The following is a 13275-nucleotide window of genomic DNA, read 5'->3' as shown; positions in this document are numbered from 1 at the left end:
CTTCTAAACAGGATGGCTAGGAGGTAAGTGACTGGTGTTGGAATGAATGCTGTAAAGTGCAGTGAGAACGCATGTTTAAAGGGACACTATAGGAACCCAGACCACTTCAGATTATTGACGTGGTCTGGATACACTGTCCCAGGTCCCTTAACCCTGCAAAGGTAACTATTGCAGCATTTAACAAACTGCAAAAATGTCCTTAAAAAGTTAACTCCACCTCTAGTGGCTGTCTAGACTCTTGGGTTGTTAGGCAACTTTTGGTTGCCTAGTTGACACTGGACATCCGGTGTCACCCAAAACCCCATAGGAAAGTATTATATTATTATTGCTTTCCTATGGGGGAAATACTAATACAATGCTTGCGCATTAGGCCTCCCCTGCCAGCTGACGTTGGTGGGGAAGGAGCGGAGGTGGAGCCTGAGGGATAGCGGCACTGGGTTTTTAACCTTTTCTGCACGGGGGGGGAGGGAAGCTGAGGGAAGGGTGCACTCTAGGGAGCTGTAGTGCTAGGAAAATAAATGTTTTCTGGACACTATAGTTTTCCTTTAAGTTCATGCTGCACTTTTAGTGAATTAGAGGGCATTTAAAAATGTCTACTTATGTTGCGCAGTGGCTTATGGGACCATTTGAAAGTAGATATAGTTTTCTGAAGTTCTACCTTCAAGACACCTCAATCAACCTTGAAGACTTCTCAATTCTACTACCACTCATGATGCGAGGTAATCAACTAGTTGAAAATGTCTGCATTAAAAGGCTGAATATAAAAAAAAACACACACACACACACACACACACACACACACACACACACACACACACACACACACACACACACACACACACACACACACACACACACACACACACACACACACACACACACACACACACACAATATATATATATATATAAGCAAAGCACAGCAACCTGTAGGTGTTGCTCTGTCCTCCTAGCCATGTGATTTGGAGCTGATCACATGGCTTGACTAGATCACATGATCACATGATCACTGATGTTAGAGAAAGGCTATGTCTTGCTGCTTGTTTCAGAGTCTGCTGGAAAATGAACATTTGTTCATGCTGTCACTGGTATGTTATACATGAAGTAATGAAAAAGTAATACTTAAGCAGTACCAACCCTGGTTTAAAAATGTATATGTAAGCAGTACCAACCCTGGTCTGTGTTGTCTTTCAAATGAAATCATTAGAAGCATCATGCATGATTTTTTTTTTTAACAAAAATTGAATTAAAGGAAAAAATACAGTAGATTTATTCATATGGCTAAACATGTGGATCTTATTCTCCATAATAAAAATATAGATTTTTTTTTTCATCTGCTTGTAGTTCACTGAGAATGTCCTTTCAGCCAAGTTTTACTGTTGATTTTTAGAAAGCCCCTTTTTTTTTTTTTTGCTAATTTGCTTCAGGTGGCTTGTACTGGCCTTTATGACAGAGAGAATGGACTTTCCCTATCAGTATTAACATCATGGCTGTGTGTATTTAAAGCAAAACTTCTGTTTCACATACAGAAAGTATGGTACCTTGAAGTAGTCATGCTTCCAGTATGGAAAGCCTTTATTAGATAACTGTCTGATACTTGTAATATAAAAGAAAAAAATATATATAAAAGAAAAAAAGTCACATAGATATTTTTGCCATTGCAAATAATTCCTTCCCTTTACACTTACAGGGTATATGATATTGTCTGCCACATCAAAAGCCATGGTTTACTGTCTGTGTTCTGCCTTACGTTTATTGAAGATATTCCACAAAATAAACTGCTGGGGCTTATTCACTAAACTCAGAATTATAGTCAATTTAAAACCTGAGTCGCAAAACTGAGGTTACTATAGATGAGATGTTTCCAAATGACCACTTTAGCAATATTGAAATTCGGATCTCACTAACTACAATTTGATGTTTAGTAAAATATTGTTTTATTTTTTTATTCCATCTATATAGTATGATTGCCATATTGCTCGCTGTTTATTGTTTGTGTATACTTTTAATAATCATGCATATACCCCTCCACGTACACAGAATGTATAGTCAATCAAAATAGAATTAGTGATTTGAATCGAAGATGGCTGTCCAACAGAATTTTCATATTTTTTGAATATACTAAATAATCTGTTTACAAAGGGCTTAAAGGGATACTGTTGTGCCAGGAATACAAAGCTGTATGCCTTTCACTATCGCTCCCCCTGCCTCCCCCCTCCCTCACACCCCTCCTCCCCTGGTAAATAAAGGGTTAAAAACCCTTTATTTACTTACCTTTTCCCAGTGCCGATGTATCTCGGCAGAGGGTCGACACTCCGCCCCATCATCTCTCCCACGACGATCAGGGTCTATTGTGTATTAGACCTCCCTATAGGAAAGCATTGAATTAATGCTTTCCTGTGGGGAAAAATCTAATGCTGAAGGTCCTGATTCAGAGTGTGATGACGTCCAGTGTCAGATACCGGACCAAAGAAAGCCACTGAGGGCAGACTTAGAGTTTTAATGTAAACATTGCAGTTTCTATGGAACATTGCAGCACTAAGTGCAAAAGGGACAAAGCACCCAGACCAATTTAATTAGCTGAAGTGGTCTGTGTGCCTACAGTGTCCCTTTAACCCCTTAAGGACCAAACTTCTGGAATAAAAGGGAATCATGACATGTCACACATGTCATGTGTCCTTAAGGGGTTAAAGATCCTTCAACGAGGCTTAAGTCATCTCCATGTACTGCTCCATAGAGCGCTGTTTAGTGATGCTGGGGCTGGAATGACATCATATTCCGGCTCCCGGCAGCACGCAAGGGAGCAGAGCAGGGAGGGAGGTCACAGCTCCCCCACGCACCTGCCTGTCTGCCTCAAACGTCCGTGCGCATACCAATGCTCTCACTTTCAAGGCCGCCCACCCACGCTCTTATTGAGCTGGCCGACCGACCACCCACATGCACGGCCATGCTCTTTATAAGCCTGCCGGCTGCCCGCCTCCACTAATAGGCAGCCGGCCACCTCGGGGACTGAATGGGCCAGCAAATCCCAGACGCCAGGACAAAAATACTAGTCGCCATGGCGACCTGGTGCCTGGGATTTGTCGAGCCCTGGGCTAAAACAACAGATTTTTGGAAAAATTCTTCAACACTTGCAGTCACAGCTTTTAGCCTACACAACTATAGTTTACATGACTGCTGACCCCCACCGTTTCCCCCCAATAACACACGTGACACATTCTTGTAGGATACGGGCAGCGGCCACAGCTTTCATGTAACATAACCAATTTTGAACGATGTCCAACTCTGTCAGCTGTTGGGCGGTTGCCCAAGAGACAGTTCCCCCGAAACTTTGTTCCACTAGTCTCAACAACCGGCTACTTGCCATCAGCTCCGTGCAGGCTGCCGTCTCCCCAAAGTGCCTTTTTCAACTGCGCTGTCCAGGAAAACCCACCAAGCTGTTACAACACAAGAACAAAAAAAAAAAGACACCAAGAACACAACACCAGAAACAGGGTGGGAAAACACAACTGATCCTGCCGACTGGCAAGTCTCCTTCCTCTCCACAAAACCCTTCACTTTGAAACATTTGTTTCTCTTTTAAGACAGCCCACAATCCTGGGCAACAGTCATGCTCCCTAGGGATGTGCATGGGCGAAAAATTTGGTTCAGCACTTCCGAAATTCGGGACTTCGGCGGTTCAGCTCGGCTCGGCACTTCTGTAATTAGCGACTTCAGCAATTCGGCGATTCAGCACCTCTGAAATTCTGCAATTCGTGACTTCGGCAATTCCCTAACCCATAACCCTGACCCTACCCCATAACCCTACCTCTAACCCTAACCCTAGGGTTGGAATGAGGGGTTAGGGATAGGGTTAGGGGTTAGATTCCTGCAGGGCTGCCATCAGAAATTTTGGGGCCCCTGACACAGCTCAAGGTCTGGGCCCCCCGGCGCCTGCACCCGAGTTCCCCCCCCCGAGTCCGCCCACAGGGATGCAGTGTCTGCAGGGCCGGTGCAAGGATTTTTGCCGCCCTAGGCAAAAGTAAAGTTTGCCGCCCCCCCCATGTGACCTCACAGTGCCCCACCCATATGATCTGCCATGTTAACTAACACAGTGCTGCAGTACCGCCGTGTTTACAATAAAAGGCCTGCAGGGACAGGCTATAGACACCAGAACCACTACATTAAGCTGCAGTGGTTCTGGGGACTATAGTGTCCCTTTAATGTGAGGTAAATTAAAGATTAGTGCCACGAATAATATACTAGATTGCCTACTTACAACCAGATGAGGATGATGATGGGCTTCAGCTGCCGTCTGGCTCCACTGGTCTGGTGTAGAACAGGCTCTCTGGAGGCGGTTTGTAACTGTGGTCACAAAAATCAATGTTCTGGGAGAACGGGAAGCAGCTCCATTGTTTGTGAAGGCCCTTTACACAGCTCAAGGTCTGGGTCCCAGGGTCCACCTTCATGTTCCACCAATGAGTTTGTTCACAGGGGGGTGTGTGTGTGGGGGTGTGTGTGTGTGTGTGGGGGGGAATGTCCTGATGTGTGTAAGGAGTGCATTGTGTGAATCTGTGTTTGTATGTGTAAGGGCTGTGTAACGGATCACCTGGCACCCCGACTTGGTACCTCCGTTAATGGATGCTCCTAGTGCTTCCTGAGGACTCCAAGCACTCTGGCAGACACCATAATCACCGAATCCAAGAAACCTTTAAATTCTCCCAAGCGTATGAATGCTGTAGACCATTGAATAGGAACCATACGAATAGGCTTGTACCCCTAGCAGTCAACTGGAACAGCATACAATAAATCCTTCCCCCAATAATGAGACGACACATCACTTTGAGGTTAAAACAGGAACTCTCGACTGGCTCATCCAGCCTGGCTTTTATTACACTAATCCACATACAGGCCACACCCAGGGGGAGGCATAAAATAACCAATCACATACATGGTTCAGCCCACACATCCCCTCCCCTCAGATAACATTAAACCCAATTATCCGGTACACTTTTTCAGCCAAGTTCTGGATGTACCACAAAACCCGGGGGTACACCTTTAAATCCAGCATCGCTGGATAGCCCTTATTCAGGGGGACAACATATTCAAAATTCAAGTAATTCGGATGAATGGTTCGTGAGATATGGGGTTCCAAAGATTTGACCGACCGCATGGGTAAAGTATCCGAAAACAGTTCCATGCATTTTGGCCCTGCGGTCGGTCACAAACAAGGGAATGAAAACAGGCGAATTGCCTGTGTTATAGAGCCTGGAGAGGGTTTGAATGAATTCCCTTGTTTATGGGGCTCTTTCTACCGAACGGCGGGTCATTCGGTAGTTTCCATACGAATTTCTGGAAGTATGGAGGTCTCAGCGGTGTTTGCCTAGTCAAGTGTCCGATTTTAGTTCCAGACACTCGACGGCAAAACACCGCTGTTCGGTAGTTTAAGATGGCCGCCGCCACGTGTTTGTTTCCCGAATGGCGGCCACCCAGAGGACAAAGACCACACTGCACTGATTGCCAATTACCTGTTTGCAACATTGTTGCAAACGGTAATTGGAGGCACACTCATTCCTGGGTGGTCTGGTTGTTCGGTAGTTTCACTCAATATACTGAATGGAGTGATTCTACCGAACAATCAGAATGCTGCATACAAATCACCCAGGATAAACTTAACACATCTATAAATACATATATAATATTACAGGCAGTACACTCGAATATGCTTCACAGTCTTAAAGGGACAGTAGTCCCAAAAGTCCCAATATGTCCATAGATGCTGTTAAAAGGGCCAGTAGCAGCAATATACAGTACAATATGCCCAAAATAACCCAGGGGCCATAGTCAGTAGGTAGGAGGCTAGCAAACAGGCTTCTCCAGGGCCCAGTGGCGAGGTTGGTTTCGCCACAGGCTGCAAGGTGAGTTTGTGTATGTATGGGATGCAGTGTGTGTGTCTGTAAGGGATGCACTGAGTGTGTGGAAGGGGTGCATTGTGTGTTGCTGTGTGTAAGGGATGCATTGCTTGTGTATGTGTGTCTGTGTGTAATGCATTGTGTTTTTCTGTGTGCAAGGGGTGCATTGTGTGTGTGTGTGTGTGATGGATGTCAATCTCTCCCCCTACCCCCGTCAATTTCCTTCTTCTCCCCCCCCCTCCAATTTCCTTCTTCTCCCCCTCCCTCTCATTGCCTTCTCCCCTCTCCCTCTCATTGCCTTCTCCCCTCTCCCTCTCATTGCCTTCTCCCCCTCCAATTTCCTTCCTTCTCCCCCCTCCAATTTCCTTCCTCTCCCCCCCCTCCAATTTCCTTCCTCTCCCCCCTCCAATTTCCTTCCTCTCCCCCCTCCAATTTCCTTCCTCTCCCCATCCCTCAAATTTCCTTCCTCTCCCTCTCCCTCAAATTTCCTTCCTCTCCCCCCTCCCTCAAATTTCCTTCCTCTCCCCCTCCCTCAAATTTCCTTCCTCTCCCCCTCCCTCAAATTTCATTCCTCTCCCCCTCCCTCAAATTTCATTCCTCTCCCCCCTCCCTCAAATTTCCTTCCTCCCCCCTCAAATTTCCTCCCTTCCTCTCCCCCCTCAAATGTCCTCCCTTCCCCTCCCCCCCTCAAATGTCCTCCCTTCCTCTCCCCCTCCCTCAAATTTCCTCCCTTCCTCTCCCCCTCCCTCAAATTTCCTCCCTTCCTCTCCCCCCTCCCTCAAATTTCCTCCCTTCCTCTCCCGCCTCAAATTCCTACCTCTCCCTCCCCTCCCTCAAATTTCCTTCCTCTCCCCCCCAAATTTCCTACCTTCCTCTCCCCCCAAAAAATTTCCTTCCTCTCCCCCCCATAAAATTTCCTCCCTTCCTCTCCCCCCCAAATTTCCTCCCTCCTTCTCCCCCCACTCCCTCAAATTTCCTCCCTTCCCTCCCTCTCCCCCCCACTCATTCAAATTTCCTCCCTCTCCCCCCACTCCCTCAAATTTCCTCCCTTCCCTCCCTCTCCCCCCACTCATTCATATTTCCTCCCTCCCCCCTCCCTCAAATTTCCTCCCTTCCCTCTCCCCCCCCACTCATTCAAATTCCCACCCCCCACCCCCACTCACTCAAATTTCCTGACACCCGGCGGGCGCGCGAGGGAGCACTCTCCTCTGAGTGCTTCCTCTTCAGCTCCCTCGTGCGCCGCGTACTGATGCCGGAGCCGGAAGATGACGTCATCTTCTGGCTCCGGCATCAGTACGGTGCGCGAGGGAGCTGAAGAGGAAGCACTCAGAGGAGAGTGCTCCCTCGCGTGCCCGCCGGGTGTCAGCAGGGCCAGCCTCTGGGGGGCCCTGAGGTGACCGGCTGCTGGGCCCCCCAGGAGAAGAGGCTGGCCCAGTGGGAACATACCGGGGTCACAGGGCCCCCTGCGACCCGGTATGTTCCCACTGAATGTGGGGCCCGGACGACCTGAGCAGTCCGGGCCCCCCAGGACCGTCGGGCCCATGACAACCGTTGCGGTTGTCATGCCCTGATGGCGGCCCTGGATTCCTGTCATCATTCCCTTAATTTTACCTCCCTCGCCTGGTTTGCCACTTTTACGAAATTCGGCACTTCGGCACTTCCCAAATTTGGAACTTCATCAATTTGGTTCGGTTCGGCACTTATGAAATTTGGCACTTTGGACATTTGGAAGCCTCCGAATTGCCTAAATTCGTCCAAATTTATATTCGGACCGAAACGAATTGTACATGTCTAATGCTCCCTCTTCCCTAGTGGTCCAGGGGGAACTGAGTCAGCAGTAATCACAGCTTGTAGCCTACACAGCTCTAATCATATGTTTTCTTCCCACATTTTGCCTTTTGGATTTTAGATCATTATAATGCAAAGTTTTAGTGAATTAACCCTCATTCTGAATAATTCATTTTGTACTTGGCTGCAAGTTGCAGGTCACTTGTTTTACATATATTCTTATCTTATAAAAGTCGGCTGCAAGATATTAATCCCGTAATATTCAATGTGTATTTATGTGGCAAGATCTCAGGGAAATGTATCAAAGGAGTATTAATTAGGTTTAACTGCCTATTTATTCATTTTCTTTTAAATACAATTTTGTTTGAATTGTTTACTTCACTCTAGATACGCAGAGCACTTTTTATATTCTTCAGCGTCACACAAGTTGTGGTTTTGGTCAATTTTACATGACTGGATCCAGCCTGTAAGCAAAGTTGACAAGTGCATAGCAGGAATAATAAAGCTTCTTAAAATCTAAGTACTGGGTGAGTAGGATTAGCCTTTACAGCAGACCTGAAGCTGTTAGCGAAAAGCTACAGGAATATAAATAGTCTGGTTAACTGCGACTGTTAACGAGAAGGTGGGGCCCCAAAGCAAGCTATTGCGTCCTTTACACAGAGCATCTTTACTTTGCGCAAATGAAGAGGAAAATGCGGAAGCTGCTATGTTGGGGGTAAGATAAAATCTACCTTTTCTGCTTTAAAAATTAAGCTATATCAGTGTAGCATGCTTTGCGTGAAAATCTTCAGGATGTGTTCACTGTACAGCGATTGGTGGTGATTTGAAAACTGAATTGCAAAATTAAGGCTACGATAGCCGAACTGTGATTATAATTCACTTAGCAAATTCTTACAGATCAGCTATTTTGGCAGCATTTTGCTATCCAGTTCTCAGTTCAACACAACTTGCTGCCTAGTAAAAAAATAAATAAAAAAAATAAAATAAAAATAGGTTGGTTGTAAGGACGAGAGTTCATTCTGGAAATTCTGGTTAAATATGAACTATCTGCTGAACTATTTCTGCCTCGATCTTTTATGAATAATCAGTGGTGACTACTAGGCATCATTGATTATTTTTGTTTTGTTTATTTTTTTTATGTCTTGGAGGGTGCGCCTTAGAGGTGGTTGGAGTTTCCGTTTCATTTTAAACCATTCATTTTCTCCTGGATTTTCAGGTTTCAAAGAATCCCATCTAAAAATAACTTGAGGGTGAAAAAAAATGACCCAAAACAAGAAAGAACAAAATAGTTTTAAGAAAACGCCCATTTGCAGTTTCTAAACAAAAAATGTTTCTTAAAATAATCAGGGAACTGCGTTGGAGTCAATTAGTTTTGTTTTTCAATTTGAATGCACTTACTTGGAACAGCTTTGTCTCGGGGGAAACGGGAGGCTTTAATGTTCTGTTGAATGTTTCAGTTGCATTTCCCCCTGTTGTTCATTACAGACAATCAATCTAAATGAGAACTTTAGCTTTTCTAGACAATCTCTCCTTAATATCTTTGTTGCTGCCACCCTAAACGCACCCATGGCTCCATTAGTCACTTCAAATATTGTCTTTCAAGATGTCTTTTTTTTATTTTATTTTTCTGTCTTCTTGTACTAAAATGTATAAATCCCAGCAGTATTAGAAACACAGAATAAGAACCGTTTGGCCCATCCAGTCTGCCCAATTTCTAATACTTTCATAAGTCCCTGGCCTTATCTTATAGCTAGGATAGCCTTATGCCTATCCCACGCATGCTTAAACTTGTTTACTGTGTTAACTTCTACCACTTCAGCTGGAAGGCTATTCCATGCATCCACTACCCTCTCAGTAAAGTAATACTTCCTGATATTATTTTTAAACCTTTGTCCCTCTAATTTAAGACTATGTCCTCTTGTTGTGGTAGTTTTTCTTCTTTTAAATATAGTCTCCTCCTTTACTGTGTTGATTCCCTTTATGTATTTAAATGTTTCTATCATATCCCCCCTGTCTCGTCTTTCCTCCAAGCTATACATGTTAAGATCCTTTAACCTTTCCTGGTAAGTTTTATCCTGCAATCCATGAACTAGTTTAGTAGCCCTCCTCTGAACTCTCTCTAAAGTATCAATATCCTTTTGGAAATACGGTCTCCAGTACTGCGTACAATACTCCAAGTGAGGTCTCACCAGTGTTCTGTAAAATGGCATGAGCGCTTTCCTCTTTCTACTGCTAATGCCTCTCCCTATACAACCAAGAATTATGCTAGCATTTCCAGCTGCTCTATTACACTGTCATCCTACCTTTAAGTCGTCTGAAATAATTAGCCCTAAATCCCTTTCCTCAGATGTTGAGGCGGTTAGGACTCTATCAAATATTCTATACTCTGCCCTTGGGCAGTAAATGATAAATAACCTTTCAGATCACAATCTCTGGTTGGTCTGGGAACCATGGGAACTGTAGTCTAGCCATCAAATGCCAGCTGATTAATTCTTGCCTTAGTACAGAGAGTTATATACGGTTCTTTCTAACACACTCGCTATGTTTAATTGAATCATGTGGGTCTTTTTCTCATGTGATTCGGGAAGCTCTGCTGGAAGTCGAGGTGGAGAAATTACATGTGATTTAATGTTTCTGTTCTTTACAAGAGAAGTCAAGTTTCAAAAAAATTAAATAAAAAAAAGGTTAATCTATTTTTCACAGTACAGGGCCGACCTGCAATAATGTATGACATACAATCTCCCATCAGATGGAGTTTATACACCAAGCCCTTGATATTGGTGTAGTTGGGTGGATTAGGAGAATGTATGTACAGTACAGTACAATAGTTTGCTAAAGTGAGCATGTAAAAAAAAAAAATATATATATTATTCGACTTTAGCTTTTCTGACGCAACATAGTTATTGATATTACCTGCTGCATTCCAAACATATTTCTGCAGCTAAAGTCAAGGTATATATTTGCTGGTGTCGCTCTATACATTTTTGTAACCTGTAAACAAGGGGAAAATAAGCAAAGAACGTTATGGGGTAAGGAGAATGGGCATAGCCTTGTCAAAGGACCAGATCTTTTATTTCCATCTAAAAGTAATGGAAAGTGATTTCATGTATCATGAAAGTTGCAAGTAGTTTTCTAGAGCCATGCTCTTATTTCGCCATTGTTTTCCTTTAATATATGGCTTTGGCTTGCTTGTTGTGCAGCAGTTGGAGTTGAGTGAAATCTGACCACCTTTATCGAGCTCTGGGTGCCATCGTAGAGAGTTACAAAGTTGCTAGTTCCTTCACCAGTGACCAGTGCAGAATCCTCAGTTCTATGGTTATGGGGTCTGATTTACATTTCCCAGAGATAATAATTCTCACTGTTGTGTTCTTGCCTGCTTCTAGACAGATCAGACCAGGTAATCTGCAATGCCCACGCCGATATATAGCTTATTGGAATCTAGGCACAATGATATTGAAGCTGTGATTACTGTTATCAGTCTGATCTTGTGTTGAAGGTGTATTTTTTGTGTACCCTCCAGAACACGTAATGAGATCTATTGTTGTTGCTGTAAGAAGCCTGCATGTTATTGTCAGTGGGTCTGCCTGTGATTCTGTTATCATTTCTACATTCACTTGTTCATGAGTTTGATTTTATATCTAGTTACAATATTCTCGGCTGAAAATACCAACCCATCAATTCAAATACAGCATTCAGGATCAGTTGTGCCAATTTTCCCTTCTGTTCTTTCTGTGTCATTTCCTGCAGCCTTGCTAGCAGCGTTATCACCATGTGACCTAGGAATAGGTACATTTAATCCTTGCTATCGAGGCAAATCTGACATACCATTGGTCCCAAAGGGACGAAAAAGCAGAACAGGATAATTGCGTAACCTTTACATAAATATGAGAACTATCTTCCATGGTTTCATCTCACATGTATCACAGGTCCACTTTAATGCACTGACATTTCAGGGCAGTGTAAATGTTTGTCAACTTTTTCCCATGATATTCAAAAACATTGTAGTGCTGAGGCTAGCGATCACTGGGTGAAGGTAGCTGTTTTAGTGGAAAACAAAAACCCATGATAAGATAGTCTAAGGCAGTGTTTCCCAAACCAGTTCTCAAGACCCGCCAAATTGGCGTTCAAAATAGTTTTTTGCATTTTTCACACACAAACAAATATCAATGCTAACTTTGGCCAGTGTTTGTGACCAAGTGGCTACTAAAAAAGACTGGACATACCCATTTACAATACCTTGGGTTGTCTACTATTGCAAATGGTATGCCTTCATACGGGTAATTCTCATTCCTGGGCTACCATATGCTCTCAAAGGCAACATAACCAATCTGGCGAATTTCAATGTGAAAAAACTGGAAAATGTAACATGCTATATTTGGCCCTGTAACTACCCAAAACACCATAAAACCTGTACATAGGGGGTACTGTTTTACACGTGAGACATCACTGAATACAAATATGTGTATTTTATTGCAGTAAAAGCAAACAGTATTATGACATTCACAAATAAAATGTTCTGTAGAAGTAAAAAAATAACATTTCTTATTTCCTCCCACTTTTTTTTATATTTTATTCATATTAAATTATGTTTTATAGCTAAATATTTGATGTTAAATGAAAGCCCTGTTTCCCCTTAATTAAAATTATATATAATAAGTGTGGGTGCACTTAATATGAAAGAGGCGAATTACGCCTGAACAGACATATAGTGAAATTCCAGGTTTTGTTTACGTTTTGTTTTCATCACAACGTGTACATTTGGCTCAGTCCTTAAGGGGTTAAAGGTTATTTTTTTTAACTATTTACTTTAGGGTTGCTCCTATGTTTATCGGTTAGGTTCGTGAGGTATGAAACAGTTTCTACCTCTCATCCTCCCTTCTTTTCCGCTATTATATTCATTACTAGGGGTTAGCAATTCCAGTAGCAACATGACACTCTCTCTGCCTATATCAATCAAAATTACATTTGTATATATTTTTTATCCCCTCTCTATTTGATACTTTTTCTTGCTCTTTAAAACAAATATAGGGAAAAAGCTCCTGTAATATAATATAATATTTATATTATCCATATAATATGCAGCACATTGACTGGAACATTTACCACTATCAGACTACCCAAATTACATTTTGTTTTTGGAAGAAGTGCTTTGGCCAAACCAAATGTTTCCAGTGTGCACAAGATTTGTTCTCAACATTCAGTATCTCCGAAAGTCAGGCAGAGCATTCTATACTGGCTGCCAGGCAACCAGAGACAGCAGTGCAAGTTGAGCAGCTGCTAGTACATTGATGTCCACTAGTACACATGCAGAAACTCGAAGGCTCCTGCAGAAACATATATTTTTTTTTTAGTATATGTCTAGGATGCATGTGTGTGTTGCATTTTATACATGGATAATTCTCTGTGTGTGTTGTGACTAGTTATATACAGGTCATTTTTCCATTACATGGCGTCTCCTGGTGTCGGCCAGCTGGCCAGCGCTATTTAAATATACAAAACAAAAAAATAACACTATAGAGAAAGAAAAGAGCATAGTGCATGCTCCAAGTTCCAAGTGGAGGATTTTCACCTGGCAACAAAGCATATAAATAACTTTG

At 43.1% G+C, this 13275-nt stretch overlaps 1 protein-coding gene across 3 annotated transcripts in view; it reads left to right on the top strand.

The window, feature by feature from the left end:
- Positions 1-13275, top strand: part of COBLL1 (cordon-bleu WH2 repeat protein like 1) — a 112156-nt gene that overhangs the window by 53668 nt on the left and 45213 nt on the right. The window contains exon 1 of one of the 3 annotated variants that reach the window (XM_063429685.1): positions 8335-8393. The exons of the other annotated variants lie outside the window; for them this stretch is intronic. Within the exon in view, the coding sequence (XP_063285755.1) occupies positions 8359-8393 (35 nt within the window). The 5' untranslated portion in view covers positions 8335-8358. Of the gene's footprint in view, positions 1-8334; positions 8394-13275 lie in introns of those variants that run through there. 3 annotated transcript variants of the gene reach the window in all.

The sequence above is a fragment of the Pelobates fuscus genome, chromosome 8 (assembly GCF_036172605.1).
Source record: "Pelobates fuscus isolate aPelFus1 chromosome 8, aPelFus1.pri, whole genome shotgun sequence".
NCBI classification, from domain to species: domain Eukaryota; kingdom Metazoa; phylum Chordata; class Amphibia; order Anura; family Pelobatidae; genus Pelobates; species Pelobates fuscus.
This window is presented reverse-complemented; position numbering and strand designations above follow the sequence as displayed.